Source organism: Nansenia antarctica (assembly GCF_963989245.1).
Source record: "Nansenia antarctica genome assembly, chromosome: 4".
Lineage (NCBI taxonomy): Eukaryota > Metazoa > Chordata > Actinopteri > Argentiniformes > Microstomatidae > Nansenia > Nansenia antarctica.
Window position 1 is genome coordinate 16642581 of NC_137689.1, and position 17723 is coordinate 16660303.

At 40.4% G+C, this 17723-nt stretch overlaps 1 protein-coding gene across 1 annotated transcript; it reads left to right on the forward strand.

Moving 5' to 3' along the window:
• Positions 1-3243: 3243 nt before the first annotated feature.
• Positions 3244-9599, forward strand: wdr74 (WD repeat domain 74). The gene is made up of 10 exons (XM_080529806.1): positions 3244-3377; positions 3616-3722; positions 3901-4025; positions 4195-4258; positions 4472-4615; positions 7292-7393; positions 7606-7762; positions 8207-8349; positions 8527-8580; positions 8868-9599. The coding sequence occupies exons 1-10, from the start codon at positions 3317-3319 to the stop codon at positions 9066-9068; spliced, it is 1158 nt and encodes a 385-aa protein (XP_080385932.1). The 5' UTR covers positions 3244-3316; the 3' UTR covers positions 9069-9599.
• The last annotated feature ends 8124 nt before the right edge of the window (positions 9600-17723 follow it).

Below are 17723 nucleotides of genomic sequence, written 5' to 3' on the forward strand. Positions count from 1 at the left end.
TAATATAGTTCATAATGGCACATAGTTCAAAAACAATAACGATGTTGGTAAACATCTGCAAAAGGCTATGTAGTGTATCAATTATTATTCAAAATACAAATGTTTTTGGTATATTGTGATATCTCAATGTTTATAAATGGAACAGACTTGTAAAATAATAACTGTTTTCAGTTTGGGAGGTATATATATGTAAAGATTATTCAATTCAGCTCAAAAATTACTCTCACATAAGAGAGAAGGGGTATTGCTTTTCTGCCCAGAAAAATAATATTCCAGCAATGATAGTTATTATTGATACCTTATGATAATAAAAAATAATCAAAGTGTGACTTTAGACAAGTGTCTACTTCAATGACATAACAGTAGAAACTATGAGTGCAATATTTCCAATAGTCACTTTGAAAATAATAGTTTGTAAAATGGTGCTGCTATCTGTTGAGTAGAATATCAAAACACAAGCATATGAAAGAATACTCTGCTCTCCTCACTGGGGACTTCTATCTAAAAGGGGAATGGCAATGAAATGAGGATTGATGAATCTGGATAATCACAATAATCTGTCATGATAATAATGGATATTTTGATTGATCTTAATATTGATCAGAGTGTACCTGTGTCTGGTGGTAGATGCGTCTGTCACTGAATATTCCACTCCTTCCTCTCCCCACTCTGTCAATTTGGGTCGACACCATGTCAGAATTCTCTGCTTTGCTTTTCTCTATCTATCTCAGTCGCGTCCATCAAATGTCCTCACGCATATGCTTTTCAGTGCTCTCTTGCAGGGTTCAAGAGCAACATGTAGAAAATCAACAATGTCTAGATGCTGAGATGTTTTTGTTCTTATTTTTGGTATTATTCTTGTTCTTAAGATGGAAAAGAAAATCTCCACAGTCCTTAGAAGTCTCTAAGTTAATTAATTCCCCTCTTTTGCTCGTCCCCCCACCCTCCTCCTTCGCTTATTCTGTCTCCAAACCTCCCCCTTATGCTTTCTCTCTTCCCCTAAAAAAATTATGGAACGATTTTGAAGACAGACCCAGAAACACTCTCCCTCATCTTTTGTCCTCCTCTGTCTTCTTCGTGTGTCTCTCAGACACTCTGACCAGAGCAATATTTGTATCACCTTATGTAACGCCAAGTACATTCAACAGTATCTCCCTCATTCTCTCTTGGTCTCCCTCTCCCTTGCTTTTATCCGTTGCCGTATTCCCTTGTTCCCCAGAGATGGATGAGGGGGCAGGGGAAGCTCCGAATCTTTTTTTTTGTCGGCTTCCCTTGTTTGTCTCCATCTACCCCTCCTTCTGCTCCCCTTATGCTCTCTTTCTCTCTCTCTCTCTCTCTCTCTCTCTCTCTCTCTCTCTCTCTCTCTCTTCTCTCTCTCTCTCTCCCTCTCTCTCTCTTTCCCTCCCATTCTCTCATGATGCTTCTGTCCTATTCTTCCTTAATTTCAAGGAAGATAAGGTTTCTCTTTGTTTCCATGTGAGAATGGGTTTCTTTCTTTTATACTCTAATTTTCTGTTCCTTCTCTACTCTTTCCAATCAACCTCTCTCTCTTTATGATCATACTGCTCTCACTTCCATCCCATTCTTCCCTTCTATTTTCAGATTGTTCCTCCTCTCCAATCCTTGGAGGATTTCCGCAACTTTTTCATGCCCACAGTTATTTGGCTTTTCCCCCCTAATCCCCATCCCCATCTCCTCCTTTGTCACTTTCTAAACCCACCCCAATACTTACCCACCCCACTTAATCTTCTCATCATTAATCCCCTATGGGGACACCTTTTTATCCCCCCAGACTGATTAGCCACTTTCTCATTTGACAAAATCTTAAATGTAGTTTTGATAGGGAAGATAAACAAATAAAAACACCCCAGGAAAATAAATAAATAAAAACACCCTTGCGGAAATGAACACACGGATTATCAATCAAAATATAAGTAATTTGTTCTTTATTGGTTGTATACTGTTATACATCATCCCTGTTAGCATAAGATGTGATACTTCAGTCATTGTCAAGTGCCGGCAGAATCGATAAAATACATCTGGCAAATTTCCTGGTTTATAAAACTGACTTAACTTTTTCATAATGTCCCAGCTTTGTTTGCAACTGGCTATAGATTTGGGAAAGCTATTGTCTCTCAAAGCAAGTATCAAGCAGTGGAGGCTGGTGACTTCCAGAATTGAGGAGGCCAATTTTTGGAAAAATGAAATCGACTACATTAATAAAAATAAAACTGTTCAATAAATCCTAAATGTTGTCTACCTATTCGATGTATAAATCTCGCCAGAATCTCGCCGACTTCCGAGGTCATTTTAAGCAAGTATTTGGCCAAATGAGCTATTATTTTCAGGGCCACTATGGCGAGTGTTTCTTTGACTGAAGTGACTGGCGAATTCTCAAAATGGCTTCATGTGATTGGACGAACAAAATGTCAATCTTTCAGCCCTGGACTCAATGCATGGTGAGGCCAGGCCTCCCTTGCCCACCCATTTTCAGTGATTTGGCCAATCACATATTGCCATGAAGTAAATTGCATTACATTGACTTCTATGAGAAACCACTTTCCTGGGGGAGGCCTGGCCTCCCTCAAAACAAACGGATAGGGATTCTGGCCTGTAGGTGCTTTACAATTGCAATATTGGGTTTTAGCCATGGAAAAATTTGAACAAAATGGAAATGGGAAAAAAAATAAAATATGTTTTTTGTTAAATAAATAAATAAAATAAATATAATTATTGCTTTTTTAAATCTCTCTCTCTTCTCTCAAATTATTGGGGAGGCCAGGCCTCCTCCACCTCTATGGAGGAGCCTCCACTGGATCAAGTATAGCTCAAGAGCACCATCTGCTGCATATTTTCTATGAAAGTAACACTAATGTAGTAGTGCTTAGACAACTGAACAGAGCAAAACATATAAATCAAACATTGATCTACAGTAATAATCTGTGTTTAATAAAAACTGTGATTGATGCTATGTATTGTGACTGAACCTTATTGATAAACTAGAAATTGATTCTTCAGATTCAATGAGATTTATTTTCCATTTATTGATAGGGTTATTGGCAATCAGTTGTATTGCATTTGTTCAGAACGAATTTTCATTCATTATGGGTTTGATGTGGTCATCCAATCCTGTGTTTGGGCAGCAGAGGATGTTCTTTGGTTTGCGCCAGTCAGTGCAGTAGATCGGGTCGGAACCTAAACCTGGTGTTGCGAGTACACCGACGGAGGACATAACTGGCACACCAAACGTGCAATATTTTGTTGTTGTGCTCCTTGCAAATTTCGACTCGCAAAGCGAGGTTTTTCTTGATTTATCATGGCAGCCAACAGCCAACTTTGTTCAATATGGGTGGGATCAGAAACCGGGATTTTGAAAGGTAAAATAACACTCCATACACTTCGCCATGTTGTCCTTGTGAGTACTTAGTACTGAGATTTTTTCAGCTAACATTACGACACGTGGGTTGCTTCCTAGCTGACTGTCATATAGGCTACTTACTTTGACAGCACTTTGTCATGCAAGTGTCCCTTCGAAAAGATTGTCTCAGGAATGACAAAGAGACACCATCTGTTATGAATACTAACATGTCTATGATTTGCGTTGTCCTTCATAAGGAGTCAGCCTATCCAAGAAACAGGCTTTCAACTTCTGTGAGATGAGCTGCCTGAGTCGGGACCAGGAAGTGTGTGTGCTGGGCTGGGGAGATCCACAGGAGACTGAGGTGTGTGACTGAATTGTTAGAATGGTGTGAACGGCTGTGTATATTGTATGTTTGTGTTAACATGTGTGTGTGTGTGTGTGGGTGTGGGTGTGGGTGTGGGTGTGGGTGTGGGTGTGTGTGTGTGTGTGTGTGTGTGTGTGTGTTTTATTGCCTTATTAACCTGTCTGGCTTCTTCTAGGTGTTGATGGGGTCTGTGAATGGCACAGTGAAGACATTTAGCACAGAGAAGGGGATTTTCACTGAGACCAGGCAGTGTGGGGAAGCCACTCAGGGCAGATTCACAGGACTTGCCGTCACAGACAGGTAGAGTCAACAATACCGCAACGCATGTCCTTTAGATAATTGTGCTACCACAGCAGAATATTGATTATTACCTAAGTACTTTTATTTGTTCTTCATAGACATAAAAGCATGGGATTACATAGGATACTGATTTTGACACTGGATGCTCTCTCCCTATGTACCTCTGCAGCTCCCTGGTCACGTGTGTGGATTCTGGACAGATTAGGGTGTGGAAGGAAGGCAGCACGGACATAGTGAGTGACCTAACTGTATAGCCATTCTGGCTTATTGGAGGTTTCTGATGATTATTGATCAGTAAAAAGATTGTTTGGGTTTGCATCGATATGCCTCATTTCATATTCATGTTCATATTCGCCACCACTGAACAATGGAGTTGAGCCTACTACAGGCCTGTGTTAGGATTCCTTGTATTTACATTTACATTTTCTCACAACCTATGCATCAAGGTAGAGATAAATGCCGGGAAGAATGTGAGTCGGATGCGACAGAATCCTTCGCAGCGCCACATGGTGGCCACAGGAGGGAAGGAGAATGGTCTGAAGGTTTGGGACCTGGAGAGACCTGACACGCCCGTCTTCAGTGCCAAGAATGTGAGTTTTCACTGTCATTAGAACTGCTATAAACTGGTATGTCATTAGAACTGCTATGAACCACATTTTTTATACTGTTAAACCTTCCCCGAATTAAACCTTGTTGTATGCCTTTGATGGAGCCGCCAATTTCAATTGATGGAGCCCTATCCTTTTTGCAAACCTGCTACGAAGCTGAATACATTCATGTTGAACACTGTGAAAACACCGGAAGCACAGTCGCAACACAGTTAGGCTACTTCATAGTTTCACAAATATACGAGGAACGGCACACTTTAGTAGGCTACACCGTACATGAAGATGCATAAAATACATGAAACACATAACATACCTAGCTCCGCTTATCAAGGGTGCAAGGAAGATCTTTGAAGAACGACATCTTGGAACAGCGTCTTAATTGAATGAACTGCTCTTTCTCATTAGCTTTGTTCTTACGCAAAGTTTTAACTGCTGCTCGTGCTCAAGGTTTTTCCGTTTTCGAATACTGATCAATGATCACTGAAATATTTGACTTAGAATTATGCAGTGAACATACTTCAAGCTTTTCACACAAAACACATGCCTCTTTCTCATTAAATCAACGTGACACTGACATGTCTTGAACTGTCGTAAGTACCCATGGTGGAACTGTCAAAGTATAGAAAATAAAAGTAGTAATACCCTGTGGATAAATACAGCATTACATTTGCAGTCACTTATAGTGTATCTTTCTGAGAAGAAGCGGTCACGTGACACGCGATTATGATTGCTTCTAAATAGTATTTTTTGCCAAGTTATTTGACAAATTAACTTTTTTACAAAAAGTTCTGTCATCACTTTCAATAGCGTCCTCAACCACAGACAGTAGCGCTGAACAAACACCCCTAAGGTGTTATATATATATACTATACATACTATACATCAGGCCTATTCAATTAGCGGCCCGGGGGCCGCATGCGGCCCAGACGTGACCCCCGATTGGCCCAGCCATAAAAGCAGAGAAAAACGTATTTCGCAAGTGTTCAGAAATTCATGCAGAAATGTCTACAATAGTAGCCTACAGAACGTGAATATAACACTCTAAACAAACTAAGCGGAGAGCTTAAAACAACAATGGACAATGTGATGGCTACAATTAATTGTATTCGCTCCACTTCGAGTCTCCAACATTATTATTATTATTATTATTAACTTATTCCGCAAGCTGCTGTCAGAAATGTCTGCTGAGCACCATGATCTGCTTTTGCATAACGACGTCAGGTGGCTGTCCAAAGGCAAGGCACTGGAGCGTTTCTGTGATCTCAGAGAGGAGATTACAACTTTCCTCCGCAGCAGCAAGCAAACGAAGGCAGAAACACACTTGAATCGCATACTGGACGACAACTTCATGGCTGATGTCTGCTTTCTGAGCGACATGTTCAAACACCCGAATGACCTAAATGTGGGGCTACAAGGCAGAGACAAAACTGTGATTGATCTTGTGGAACAGACGCGCGCGTTCCAAGTCAAACTGGACCTTTTCGCGGCCGACTTCTGCACCGGCAGAATGCTGCATTTTTCCGACGCTCCGCAAATGCGTCTCATCCCCGGCACACATCACAGATGTGATGACTGTTTTCATTGCGAGGTTGAAAGAGAACTTTGCTGGTCGACTGGATGGACTTGCTCTGCCCGCAGAGGTGATGGGCTTTGCCAGAGACCCGTTCACTGCTGCAATAGAAGGGGACTTATCCACCAGAGGAAAGGGACTGGGAGTGGTACCTTCCATCGACGAGGGGAAATTCATACTCGAACTTGTTGACATGCAGTCATCCGTAACCATGGCACAGGAGCTTCGCACTAATGGACCTGCGAAGTTTTGGAGTGATGTCAACGTGCACCATGTGCTCAGTATGTTTGGATCAACATACACCTGTGAATCAAGCTTTTCACACATGAACACAATAAAAAGCAGCTCTCGTTGTTCCCTGACTGACAGTACTCACCAATGCCTTCGGATTGCATTGACATCTTATGAGCCAAATGTCACTGCTCTTGTTCAGAATAAAACATGTCACTTCTCACACTAAGAAAGTCAACTGGGTAAGATTAGATTAGATTAGATTCAATTTGATTGTTTAACTATAATTGTAATGTGTTAAATTGTGCACTCAAGGCGTTGATGGTTATTTTCATTCAGTTAAAAGCACTTTGTGATGTGCCTGGGTCAGCTATGACCAACATTTATATTTTACAAAAGGAAATGTTTTTATTGGTATACTACTGTACACTTTTTTATGCACTTTGAGATGACTTTTGACGTGCCTGTGTCAGATGTTACCTAATTTAAAAGGAAAACTATAAATAAACTGCTTGTATTTCATTAAGCCTACATTCATTTGTGTTGGTTTGAAATGTGTCATTACCTGGTGCCTAGGCTACTGGCCGCTGAAAATGTCTGGCCCAGCAAAATTTCTTGGTTTTCAAATCTGGCCCAACTGAATTTGTAATTGAATACCCCTGCTATACATACTATATATACAATACATGACTGTATTGACAAAGAACCTTGACAAAAAACCTTGCTATCAGGTTTATGGTTTAACCGTAAAACTGCCCAACCCTACTATGAACACTCCTATTAGTCCACCCTTTAATCTCAATTTGATGTACATATATGTGTGTGTTAATTTTGTTTTTTCTTTCAAAATATGCCAGGTGCGTAATGACTGGCTTGACTTGCGAGTGCCAGAATGGATCAGAGACTTGGCCTTCATTCCAGGCTCGGACAAGATTGTCACCTGCACTGGACACCACCAGGTCTGTCATAGATAAACGCTGATCTTCGTAGAAACTATCAGACCTGTATTTGTTATGGATTGGTCATAATAGGATTTCTTCCATCACCAATGATCATTGCCTAATTGAATGGATGATGTAACTACCTCAAGACTGTTAATTTAAATGTTGTTTTTCCAGAGTCAGCTATTTTGACACTGCCGAGTCCTGTTTTTCTTTTTCTTTCCTATAAGGTGAGAATATACGATCCAGCCTCCCCTCAGAGGCGTCCTGTGCTGGAGGCTCAGTTTGGGGAGTACCCCCTTACAGCCCTCTCCCTCCCTGCCAAACAAGACAGTGTTGTCGTGGGCAACACACATGGGGAAATTGCCATCTTGGATCTGCGGAAAGGTGAGGCAGGGAGAGTTATATCTTTGCATGATATTGAAATCAGTTTGCTGCTACTTTTTATTTTTATTTATTTTTTAGCTTCAGAAGATTTCAATGTCATCTTTTTCATCCTCCATGCTGTGTATTTCCTGTGTTGGTCAATGCTCTAGAAATCGAAGAAATATTGCTGTATGAACTTACTAAAGAACCTCTTTGGCCTCATTGTTTTGTCTTTATTTTTCAGAGTTATGTTCTTATAGTCAGGGAGAGAGAGAGAGCTGTGTGTGTTGGTTTGTTTATGAGCGTGTGGGTGTGGGTGTGGGTGTGTGTGTGTGTGTGTGTGTGTGTGTGTGTGTGTGTGTGTGTACTTGCATGCTTGCTCGCTCGCATACACACCTTTCTTCCTGACTATAGTGTTCCTTTGTTGTGTAACCCCCTCCTCCTCCTCCTCTCTGCCTGCTGCAGGCATGGTGCGTGGGTGTCTGAAGGGGTTGGCAGGCGGAGTGCGGGGGCTGCAGTGTCACCCCTCTCTCCCTGTGGTGGCTTCCTGCGGTTTGGATCGCTTCCTGAGGGTTCACAGCTTGGAAGACCGCTCTCTACAGCACAAGGTACACACACACACACACACACACACACACACACACACAGTGTACATGAAGTGAGCCACACAAACAGACATTTAGATATGCCTCCTACACAGTTGTTTTTGATAATTGCTTATTGTGATATTGAGTTCAAGTGGTGCTCTCTCTCTCTCTCTCTCTCCCTCCCCCTCTCCCTTGCAGGTGTATCTGAAGTCACGACTCAACTGTGTGCTACTGTCCAGCCGAGATCTTGAGGTATGATCAGCTAGAGGAATGAATACATTCTTAAAGTCCCTCTGTTACTGGCCAATACCTGACAAATATCAATTGATTTAGACATTGATAGTTCTTTGAAGCTTTAGCTTTTTTTTCTGAGCCCAACAATATGTTGCAATGTTTTCAATAAGAGACTGTTAGATTATTAAATGTGCCTCATCAGACCCTTCAACTAATGTGAGAAGGTCAGGTTGTTAGAACATTGTGAACATTTGGTATTTCTGCATTATTGCTGTGGTTAATCCAGTCTCTCTTCTCCATCTCAGCTGAGTACTCTGGTACCAGGAGAGGTGGAGGAAGTGAAAGAGGAGGGCGGAGAGGAGGATGAGCTGTGGAACACCATGGAGACCGTAAAGGATAAGACGAGGAAAAGAGCGACAGAGGGGGAGGATGCTGGAGACGCAGCCAAGAATACAAATACGAAGAAAAGAAAAGTGCCATCCAAATCAACGGCCGTGGAGAGCTGAAAGAAACTGACTGTGCTCTTGGAGAGAGAAATGCAGAAGGTGTAGAGGTCTGCCGAAGCCAGAGTGCTGTTACTGATCCTCTCCATTTTGAGTGAGAACTCGTACTGGAATGATCAGTTACTGGCGCTGGAGTTACATGCACATTCTATTCTAATATTCTAATTCTCCTCAAGTGTATCATAACAATTCAGAATGTACAGATTTGTATTGTTCTTCCAATACTCACAGAGAGAGACTTGGTATTGAATTTGATAGCATTACAAATATATATTCTCACCTTCAAACTGATAAATATGTTTAGATTCCCTGTTGTGTGAAAGAGTGGGACCTGTCCCATGCTGTATTTGTAAGCAGTGACTGGCTTCCCTATCTTTTGCTTTTCCTGTCCATGTGTTTTTGACCTTGACTAGGGTGAGTGAATTCCCTTCAGTCAGTCCAGTTTTATCATTAGTCATCGTTTCTTAACTTGTGTGCGTATACGAATGTGAGTGAATGTCATGTCCCTAATAAACAGACAGGTGGCCTCTTACATTGATGGCATGCTTGGTGATTTACTGTCCTCTGCTGGAGTAAAGTGGAGGGGATGGAATACGAAAGCAACTCAACACAATTCATTATCATGGGAGTGTCTTTGAAGCAATGAGATTAGTACTGTTTTATGATACATGTATGTGTAGGTCCTTTGTCTTGAGATGTTTCAACTACACCATATAAAGTTACAGAATAACTTGTGATCATAATATGACGTCAGTGGCAGTATCTTGATTAGATGTTGTAGCGCAACCATTTAAGCGACAGTAATGTGTTCTATGGTGGAAATAGTATCCATAGAATCTTCCATATCAAAACTATATTTAAGAGATTGATTGGACTCTTATGAGTGAAAATGCCATATTATTATAAAAAAAATAGTTGAACTCATTTAGTTGTATGTGTTGAAAATACAATATATGAAACCATTTTCAGACTCAGTCATTATACACATGGTTGTCATTGCACAATTACTATTCTTATCTTAATATGCTATCAAGTATATGCTGTCCATTTCTGTTTTAAGTTTCAGATTGACTTGCTGAGATTAATGATCTCATGTGACCTTGTTGGGTGTATCAAAGATGGCGCCACGTTTCACAATTTTCATCGACAGCAATTTGTGTTGTACGTGTGGTCGTACCTGTGTTCAGTTGTCTCTGAGACTGGACTGTGCACACAAACACACCTATCCCATGAACTCGAGTGATAAGATAACACTTGTATGAATGAAGGAGGTGGTATAAGAAAAGAACTAGGAATGTTCTCCCCACAAACTGAAAGTGTTATTGCTGCTCAGCTTTTTACTTACAGTCTAAAAGATACCGTGATAAATACTGGTAGACAGATACATTAAAGAATAAGAAAAAAGCAAAGAGCTGCAGTCTTTTTCTTTTTGTGTATCCGTTGGCAGGTGACAGTCTTACTATGTAACACTTTTTAAAAGTGGTTTCATGTCCCGTAGGAGGAGCAACCTTGCAACGGCAGGACTTTTGAAACAGTTAAAAAGAATAAAACAACTTTTAGGCCCTCTTGTTGTCACCTGATTGATGATAGATGGAAAGTGTGAAGAGTTAAGACCCAAAGGAGGAGGGGAATGTTTTGCCAATTGACCTAATAGGTAGGTAGGCAAGGCAAGGCAAGGCAAGTTTATTTGTATAGCACATTTTCATACAACAGGGGCAATTCAAAGTGCTTTACATGCATTATTTAAAAATACAGGTAGAAGAAGATAGGAATGTTTCAAGATTGAGAAACTGTTTTGGGGGTTTCAATAGTGTTTGTCTTGACTGAGGTCAAGCTTGATTCCATAAAAAACCACTATGGCATATTTAGCTTCCAGCTTATTTTCATTTTGTTCATCTCAATGACAATTCCTCTTTTTTGAGTATGTTGAAATAGCTGATGTTGTGGGTTTCAACTTTTAGACACATCTGGTGTGTAGAATGGTCAGCTATGGATTCCAGGGTTGGGGTGAATTCCTTTTCAATTCCATCAATTCAGGAAGTGTTTTGAAACTCCAAATTCCAAAGCTTTTTATTTTCAAATTACAGAAGAATGTAAAGTACACACATAATTGAGTTGCAAACCAAATAGAAATTCAACTTACTCCTGGAATTGATCAAATAAATGACTGAAAATGAATTTGTGCCAACCTTCATAGATTCTTTACATCTCTACTGTCTCCATACTGATTTAAAACTTTGTCCCCTTTAACCCTGTTTTAACAATCATTAACACACTCTCCAAAGGGCATTTTTATTATGCTATTATAAACTCCTTTACCCCTTGTCCAATGTTTAGAGTCCAGTCTTGTGCTTCCTCCTGCATCGATGCCACATCTCATTTAGCTTAATCTTTGCTTATTCCAGTAATTAAGAGTCTGTTGCTGTGTGTGTGTGTGTGTGTGTGTGTGTGTGTGTGTGTGTGTGTGTGTGTGTGTGTGTGTGTGAGTGTGTGAGTGTGGGTGTGTGTGTGGGTGTGTGTGCGTGTATGTGTGTGGGTGTCAGTACATGTGCCTATGTGTGCATATTGTTTATGACAGTGAGAGTAAGTGGTTAAGGACACATTGATGTTTGATGAGATACAGTAGCTATGGTCATGAGTGGATGGCAACTAGAAAACAGAAAACAAGATGAAAAAAATGGGGGCACCAATAATTTCCAAACATTTGATACAAACAGCAGTGGTGCTGCAATGGTTTTAATTTAAACATGTTATCTTCTCATTCAGAGCTTTGATTCATTGTTTGCAATGAAATCTGTGACGTACAAAGGGGCAGCGTTACACTAACTACTACTAACTATGTAATGTAGTTGTAATGACAAATCAGCTGCTACAACATAGAGGTTTAATTAATGACTCGTTCAGATCAAGAATATTCTTTTGATTATCTCAGGTGTTTCAAATCACCATGCAACCAATAGTAATGACAAATGAGAATTCAAATTGGAGTGGTGGATCCACATATGAATATGTATATATATATATATATATATATATAGTATATATATATATTATTTATGCTATGGTATAATTGTCACTTTCAGCTGACATTGTGTGTTTTTGTGTTGGCTGTGTGTTTCATGCATGGAACAAAGGAGAAATAAGAGTGTGTTTCGCTGTAGCCCTACCTTGTGTGTTGGTCTATGTGGAATCAGGATGTTGTATTGAGGGGCAGGGCGTTGAGCCTGTTAAATATTGACTGGGAGTGTAATAATTAACCTAGCTCCAACTCCTGATCTCTTAAACTGGCCACTCTCTCTCTCTGCCATTGCATTGCTGACAACTGCACCCTAAACTCCTTCTCCTTCTCTCTGCTCTTACTGTAGCTGTGTAACTCTCTTTGTCTATATTCAGCACTGTCCTGTCTTCTGTTTCCCGTTTCCCAGTGTTTGTGCTACTTCAGATCTCACTCTTCTCTGATTTATGTGTACTGCTCTCACATTCCAAAAGCTTCTTCCAAACCAGTGGCTTCCTCCTCTGAAAGCCACCAGGCCGGGCTGCATCTGAAGGTGAGTACAAATCAATAGTTTTCATGCTTTATGTTTGTCTGTGAAACGTTTGCTTAATATACAGTACAGGATTTAAACTTTTTACACTGTATATTCACAAGCTCTGCTAACTATTGAGAAAAATCCTTAAAACTTGACACTGATAGGGGCACATGTACCCATGTGCAGATGCATGTGTGTAAGGCATATAGAGGGGTGCAACCAATGACTTTCGCCTTAATCACTGTTCATCAGACAGACCTGCAACATTAGTGGGGACAGCATTATTTATTTGGAAAACACCTTGATCGGCCCACAATTATCATTCGTTGATATTATTATATTAGAGAGAGAGAGAGAGAGAGAGAGAGAGAGAGAGAGAGAGAGAGAGAGAGAGAGAGAGAGAGAGAGGGGGGGAGAGAGAGAGGGGGGGAGAGAGGGAGGGGGGAAGTTGTATGTTGTAAGGTGCCAATTCATTTTGAGGGATACACTTCACTCCAATTAAATTTGTGGCACAATAAGGGTGTGTGTTTATCACTGGTGATGAATATTTCATAGTGGTTATTATTTAAATGTGAGGATCAACTTCAGACATTTTGCCCAGCAAACCAGTGGAGGCTGGTGGAAGTAGAAATCATAGGACGGGCTCTTTGTAATGCACCAGCCTCCACTGTAGCAAACATAGTATAGATTGGTCCAAAATAGAAATCAGAAAAGATGGTGTTTGAGAGAGTGACAGCAATGGGCAATAGAGCTTAAGTCACCATTTTCTAATTACTTTATTGTTTTGTTTTCCCCAAGTTAGAGAGGAGACAAGGGTTTATTGCAAGGCAAAGTCTACAGAGATATCAGATGGAGAGAGGGACAGCAGGACATAAAAGCAGATTATTATTATTATTATTATTTATTTTTTTTACAATTAAGTGAATAACAATCAGGGACAAACAGTTATACAAAATGCTAAATACATTTAATTGTGAAATAACAACTGTGAGTAGGAAAGACAAAAAGGGACTAGTTGAGAGGCCAGACACACCCATTGTGTACTGACAATCTGCAACGTTCCCTTATGTTGACAGCCGCCATAAAAACTGTGTTATCTAGACAGGCCTTGGCCCTTTGACCATTCTATTGGTGGATTGTGTGCTATGATGGCGTCTATGGCAGGTCATAAAGATGGGAGGAGGGGAAAGGAAGGGTCAAAGTCAGTTGCTATCTGAGGCACCTCACATGTACCGATAGAGAGTTGCTAAGTCCACGTCCTGACTTAACCTCAGCATTTCCTTTCATTTATCCTGTCTTTACTTTTGTTTCAGGTATCTTCGGGTGAAAGATCTGACTCCTGCCAGAAACAACTTTAGTGTGACCAAATGTTCAACTGAGAGTCTGACCAATATTAGGTACAGTAGGTAAAGTGTGAGCAAAATGTATAGACATGTCATGTATACATTAGGCACATGTAAACCATCTAATCAGTGCACAAGTATGTATGCACCAGCTTTGATGTAGTACTCTCTCTCTCCTGTGGGAGGCTCAGAATGCTGTCAGCAGCTGGTCGACCAAACTGGGGCTTGCTGGCTGTAACAGCAACTCCATGTGGAAGCTGCTGATCTGTTCCAGTGGAGATGCTGTTACCTGCAGAGAGTCACCCTCAACCAGCTACAACATTGAATCAGAAACTAAGGAACGATGTGAATTAAACCAGCCCTCGTGCTAATGACAATGTCATTCCTGTAACATGTAAGATGTTTCTCTCTCATCTCACTGTCACATTTTGTTTTTAAATGTATTGAGTAGCATGTGTTAAGGTATTCAGCCCAAATGGGTAGTTCAACACTACACATAGTAGAAGAAGAAGAAGAAGAAGAATGGGACGCAGGGTGATGACCTATGAATTGACAGCCAGTGTTTGCAACACGACTGCCTGTCAGTTCTGTAGGCCACTGCCGTGCCTGTCCTGCTGAGCACACACAGCCAGTTTTAGATAAACAGGGTCATTGATACGGTTGATGAGTTGAATGAATGAATGGACTTTATTGTCATTGCTACAGTACAGGTACCAAACAACGAAATTTAGGAGGGGAGTTACCAGAAAACTAAGGTGTAGCCTGTTTATGACACACAATGAATAATATTAAGAATGTCATACTTCATGAAATCTTGATTATTAAGATTTCACATGATCAGTTGCACAACATGTCACGTTACCAAATATTGAGCAAATGGAGAGTGTTTTGGAATAAAGGTCTACATCTAAGCCCACTTGTGTACAAGTTAATTATGCCAGTGCTATATGTTTGGTTGCTAATATTGTAAATAAAGATTGAACGACTTTCTGATTAGTTGAGCATGTGTGTCACTTATCTGCAATCATGCATTAGATTAGAATATATCTAACACATGCATAATTACGGGGTTGTGTGCTCTTGTTTCACCTGGAGTGGGATCATTCCTATCTACATCCAAGAAGTTGACATGTAGTCTAGTACAGGCTATACTGGACCTTAGCATTAAGTCTGACCACAGAGTGGAGGTGTTGCAACATAAACCTGCCAGAAGCAGTTGAGATGAAAGTGACTCCCAGAGCACATCGGGCACAATCCCTATAACCAAATAAATACATAAATATCCCATAACCCCTATTTCCTAGACACTATTGAAGATCTGAAAGGATTAGATAGAAATAAGCAAGATGGCAAAGAATTCCATCTAACCTATGAGCCAGAGGGCACTGTAGAGCTACTGTACTGCTTAGAAACTAAATAAGACCTTTTTATTAGTCACAGAACTGAGGTTGGTGGAATTATATATGATCTTATTATATTAAACCATTATCAATTTATGGGGCGCTCTATATTCACTGGCATACAGTAAAGCAGTGAGACAAGACAGTCTCAGTAACATACATCATAATACAGTATAATACAAATGTAGCTGTCCAACTCCAAATCTACAGAAGTTAGGGGATAGGGGTTGCTTCTGGATAGTGTCTCAGTTTTACTATTATCTTTCCCCTCCCTTCAACCAAATCACATAGCTAAACCTCTTCTCATGGTCATTTCAATTCATAAGAAATCCTTAGGGAGTCAGGGATAACCACAAGAATGTATTAACTCCAGACTTTCTTTTTCACATTACAGCCTTAGAGGAGTCATCTTTATGCTCATGATAAGTTTAGTTTAGTGTACTTGATCAGAACTCTATCACATTTGTGTCATGATTGTACAATGAGCAAATATTGAGCTCTTCAATGCTGTCCGTGAGGAGTATTTCTATTGTGGAAATAATATAATATAGGCTAAAGTTACAATTACGAATCGATGCAGGTAATGACAGGAATATCTGCACAATTACCCGCTTTATTGCGATTTCGTTAGTCATTCATAATTGCAAAACACATAGCACACATAAGCATTGATGAATGAATGGTCTTTATTGTCATTAGTACAGTACAGGTACCATACAACGAAATTTAGGAGGGGGGGCTCCCCTGGTGCTAGGAAAAACATACTAAAAACAAGAAGGGAAAAGAGCTGGTTTACATAAATAAAGGCTATATACACTATCCACTATACTATACTATACAAATAAAACACTGTGCTGTACTCTATGCTATGCTATAAATATCCTAACATTTCCTATCTCTGAACCTTCTGTACACGAGGGTTGTCATATTGCACATAGTATTATTGCACGTTCATTTAAATGTTTTAAATTCATTTTAAATGTTTACATTTGATGTGCTTTGACGTGTAAGTTTGCTGGCTTTTATTTTGAAATCACGCCTTCTGTAACTTGAACACATTTTTTCTTCCAATCTTTTCCTGCTGTCTCCGCTGGGAGGGACTGTATGGAGGGTGTATCATGCCTGATTTAAATACAATACAAACATCGGAATGCAATACACACATCGGAATGGAATACACGTGTAACACCAAATACAATGCAAAAATACGGAATGTTTGTGCCAAAATAAAAGCAATGTGTATTACATTTGAGCGCAGCGTATTCCATTCTAGCATGTGTATTGTATTTGGTCACGAGTGTATTCCATTCTGCATGTGTATTACATTTGAGCGCTGTAGGTATTATGGCACTTGCAAATAGGCACTTGCAAATACAATGCAAATTAGTATCCGCCCATATGCAAATTAGTATCCGCCCATAGGTTCTGGGTACTCATTTGCATTGCAAATCCGATCTAATTTGCATTGTATTCCATTCCGATGTAGGTATTATGGCACCTACATCGGAATGGAATACAACCTTCCGGTTCCAGCCATAGGTTCTGCCCTTTCCGGCCATAAGTGGAGCTGTGATTCGCTATGGGAGCGGCGCTGTGATTCGCTATGGGAGCTTCAAGAGAGTATAAAAACTATGACATCTGTAGAGTTTGCCCTTTCACCAATTGCTGCACGTGTTGCCTTTTAGAGTTTGCCCTTTCACCAATTGCTGCACGTGTTGCCTTTTGTGTGTCTCCAGCCTTTCCACAGCCTATAGTATAGTATTTAGTATTATAGCCTATTTAGTATTATTTATTACTATTTAGCCTATTTAGTATTATAGCCATTAAAAATGTCGACATGGCCAGATGTGCTGCGGCAGGCAGCTGATGCCTTCGAAGAGACTAGTCTCCCTCCAGCCCACCTTGCTCCCAGTCCCCGAGCACCGCCTGCTGAACAGCCCCTGGTCCACCCTGGCCCTTCTAGAGCCGTAACGACAGCTCGTGGTGTTGTGCAAGGTATGATATTAGCCCCAGATAAATTGTCATGATACCCCCGAAATAACCTACGCTGTTTTTCGACGTTATTTTCCTATAACAGACTGTGTCTACCACCTCAAATGAATTAATTTATGCCCAGCCAAATCCATGTTTAGAGATAGCTAACATTACATTGATCATAGGCCTACTCGTAAGACTTTTCAAAAAAATGCTGGTCGAGAGAGCTGGCGCTGCCTGTTTTCACCGCTTCTCCACGCTGTTTTTCGACGTTATTTTCCTATAACAGACTGTGTCTACCACCTCAAATGAATTAATTTATGCCCAGCCAAATCCATGTTTAGAGATAGCTAACATTACATTGATCATAGGCCTACTCGTAAGACTTTTCAAAAAAATGCTGGTCGAGAG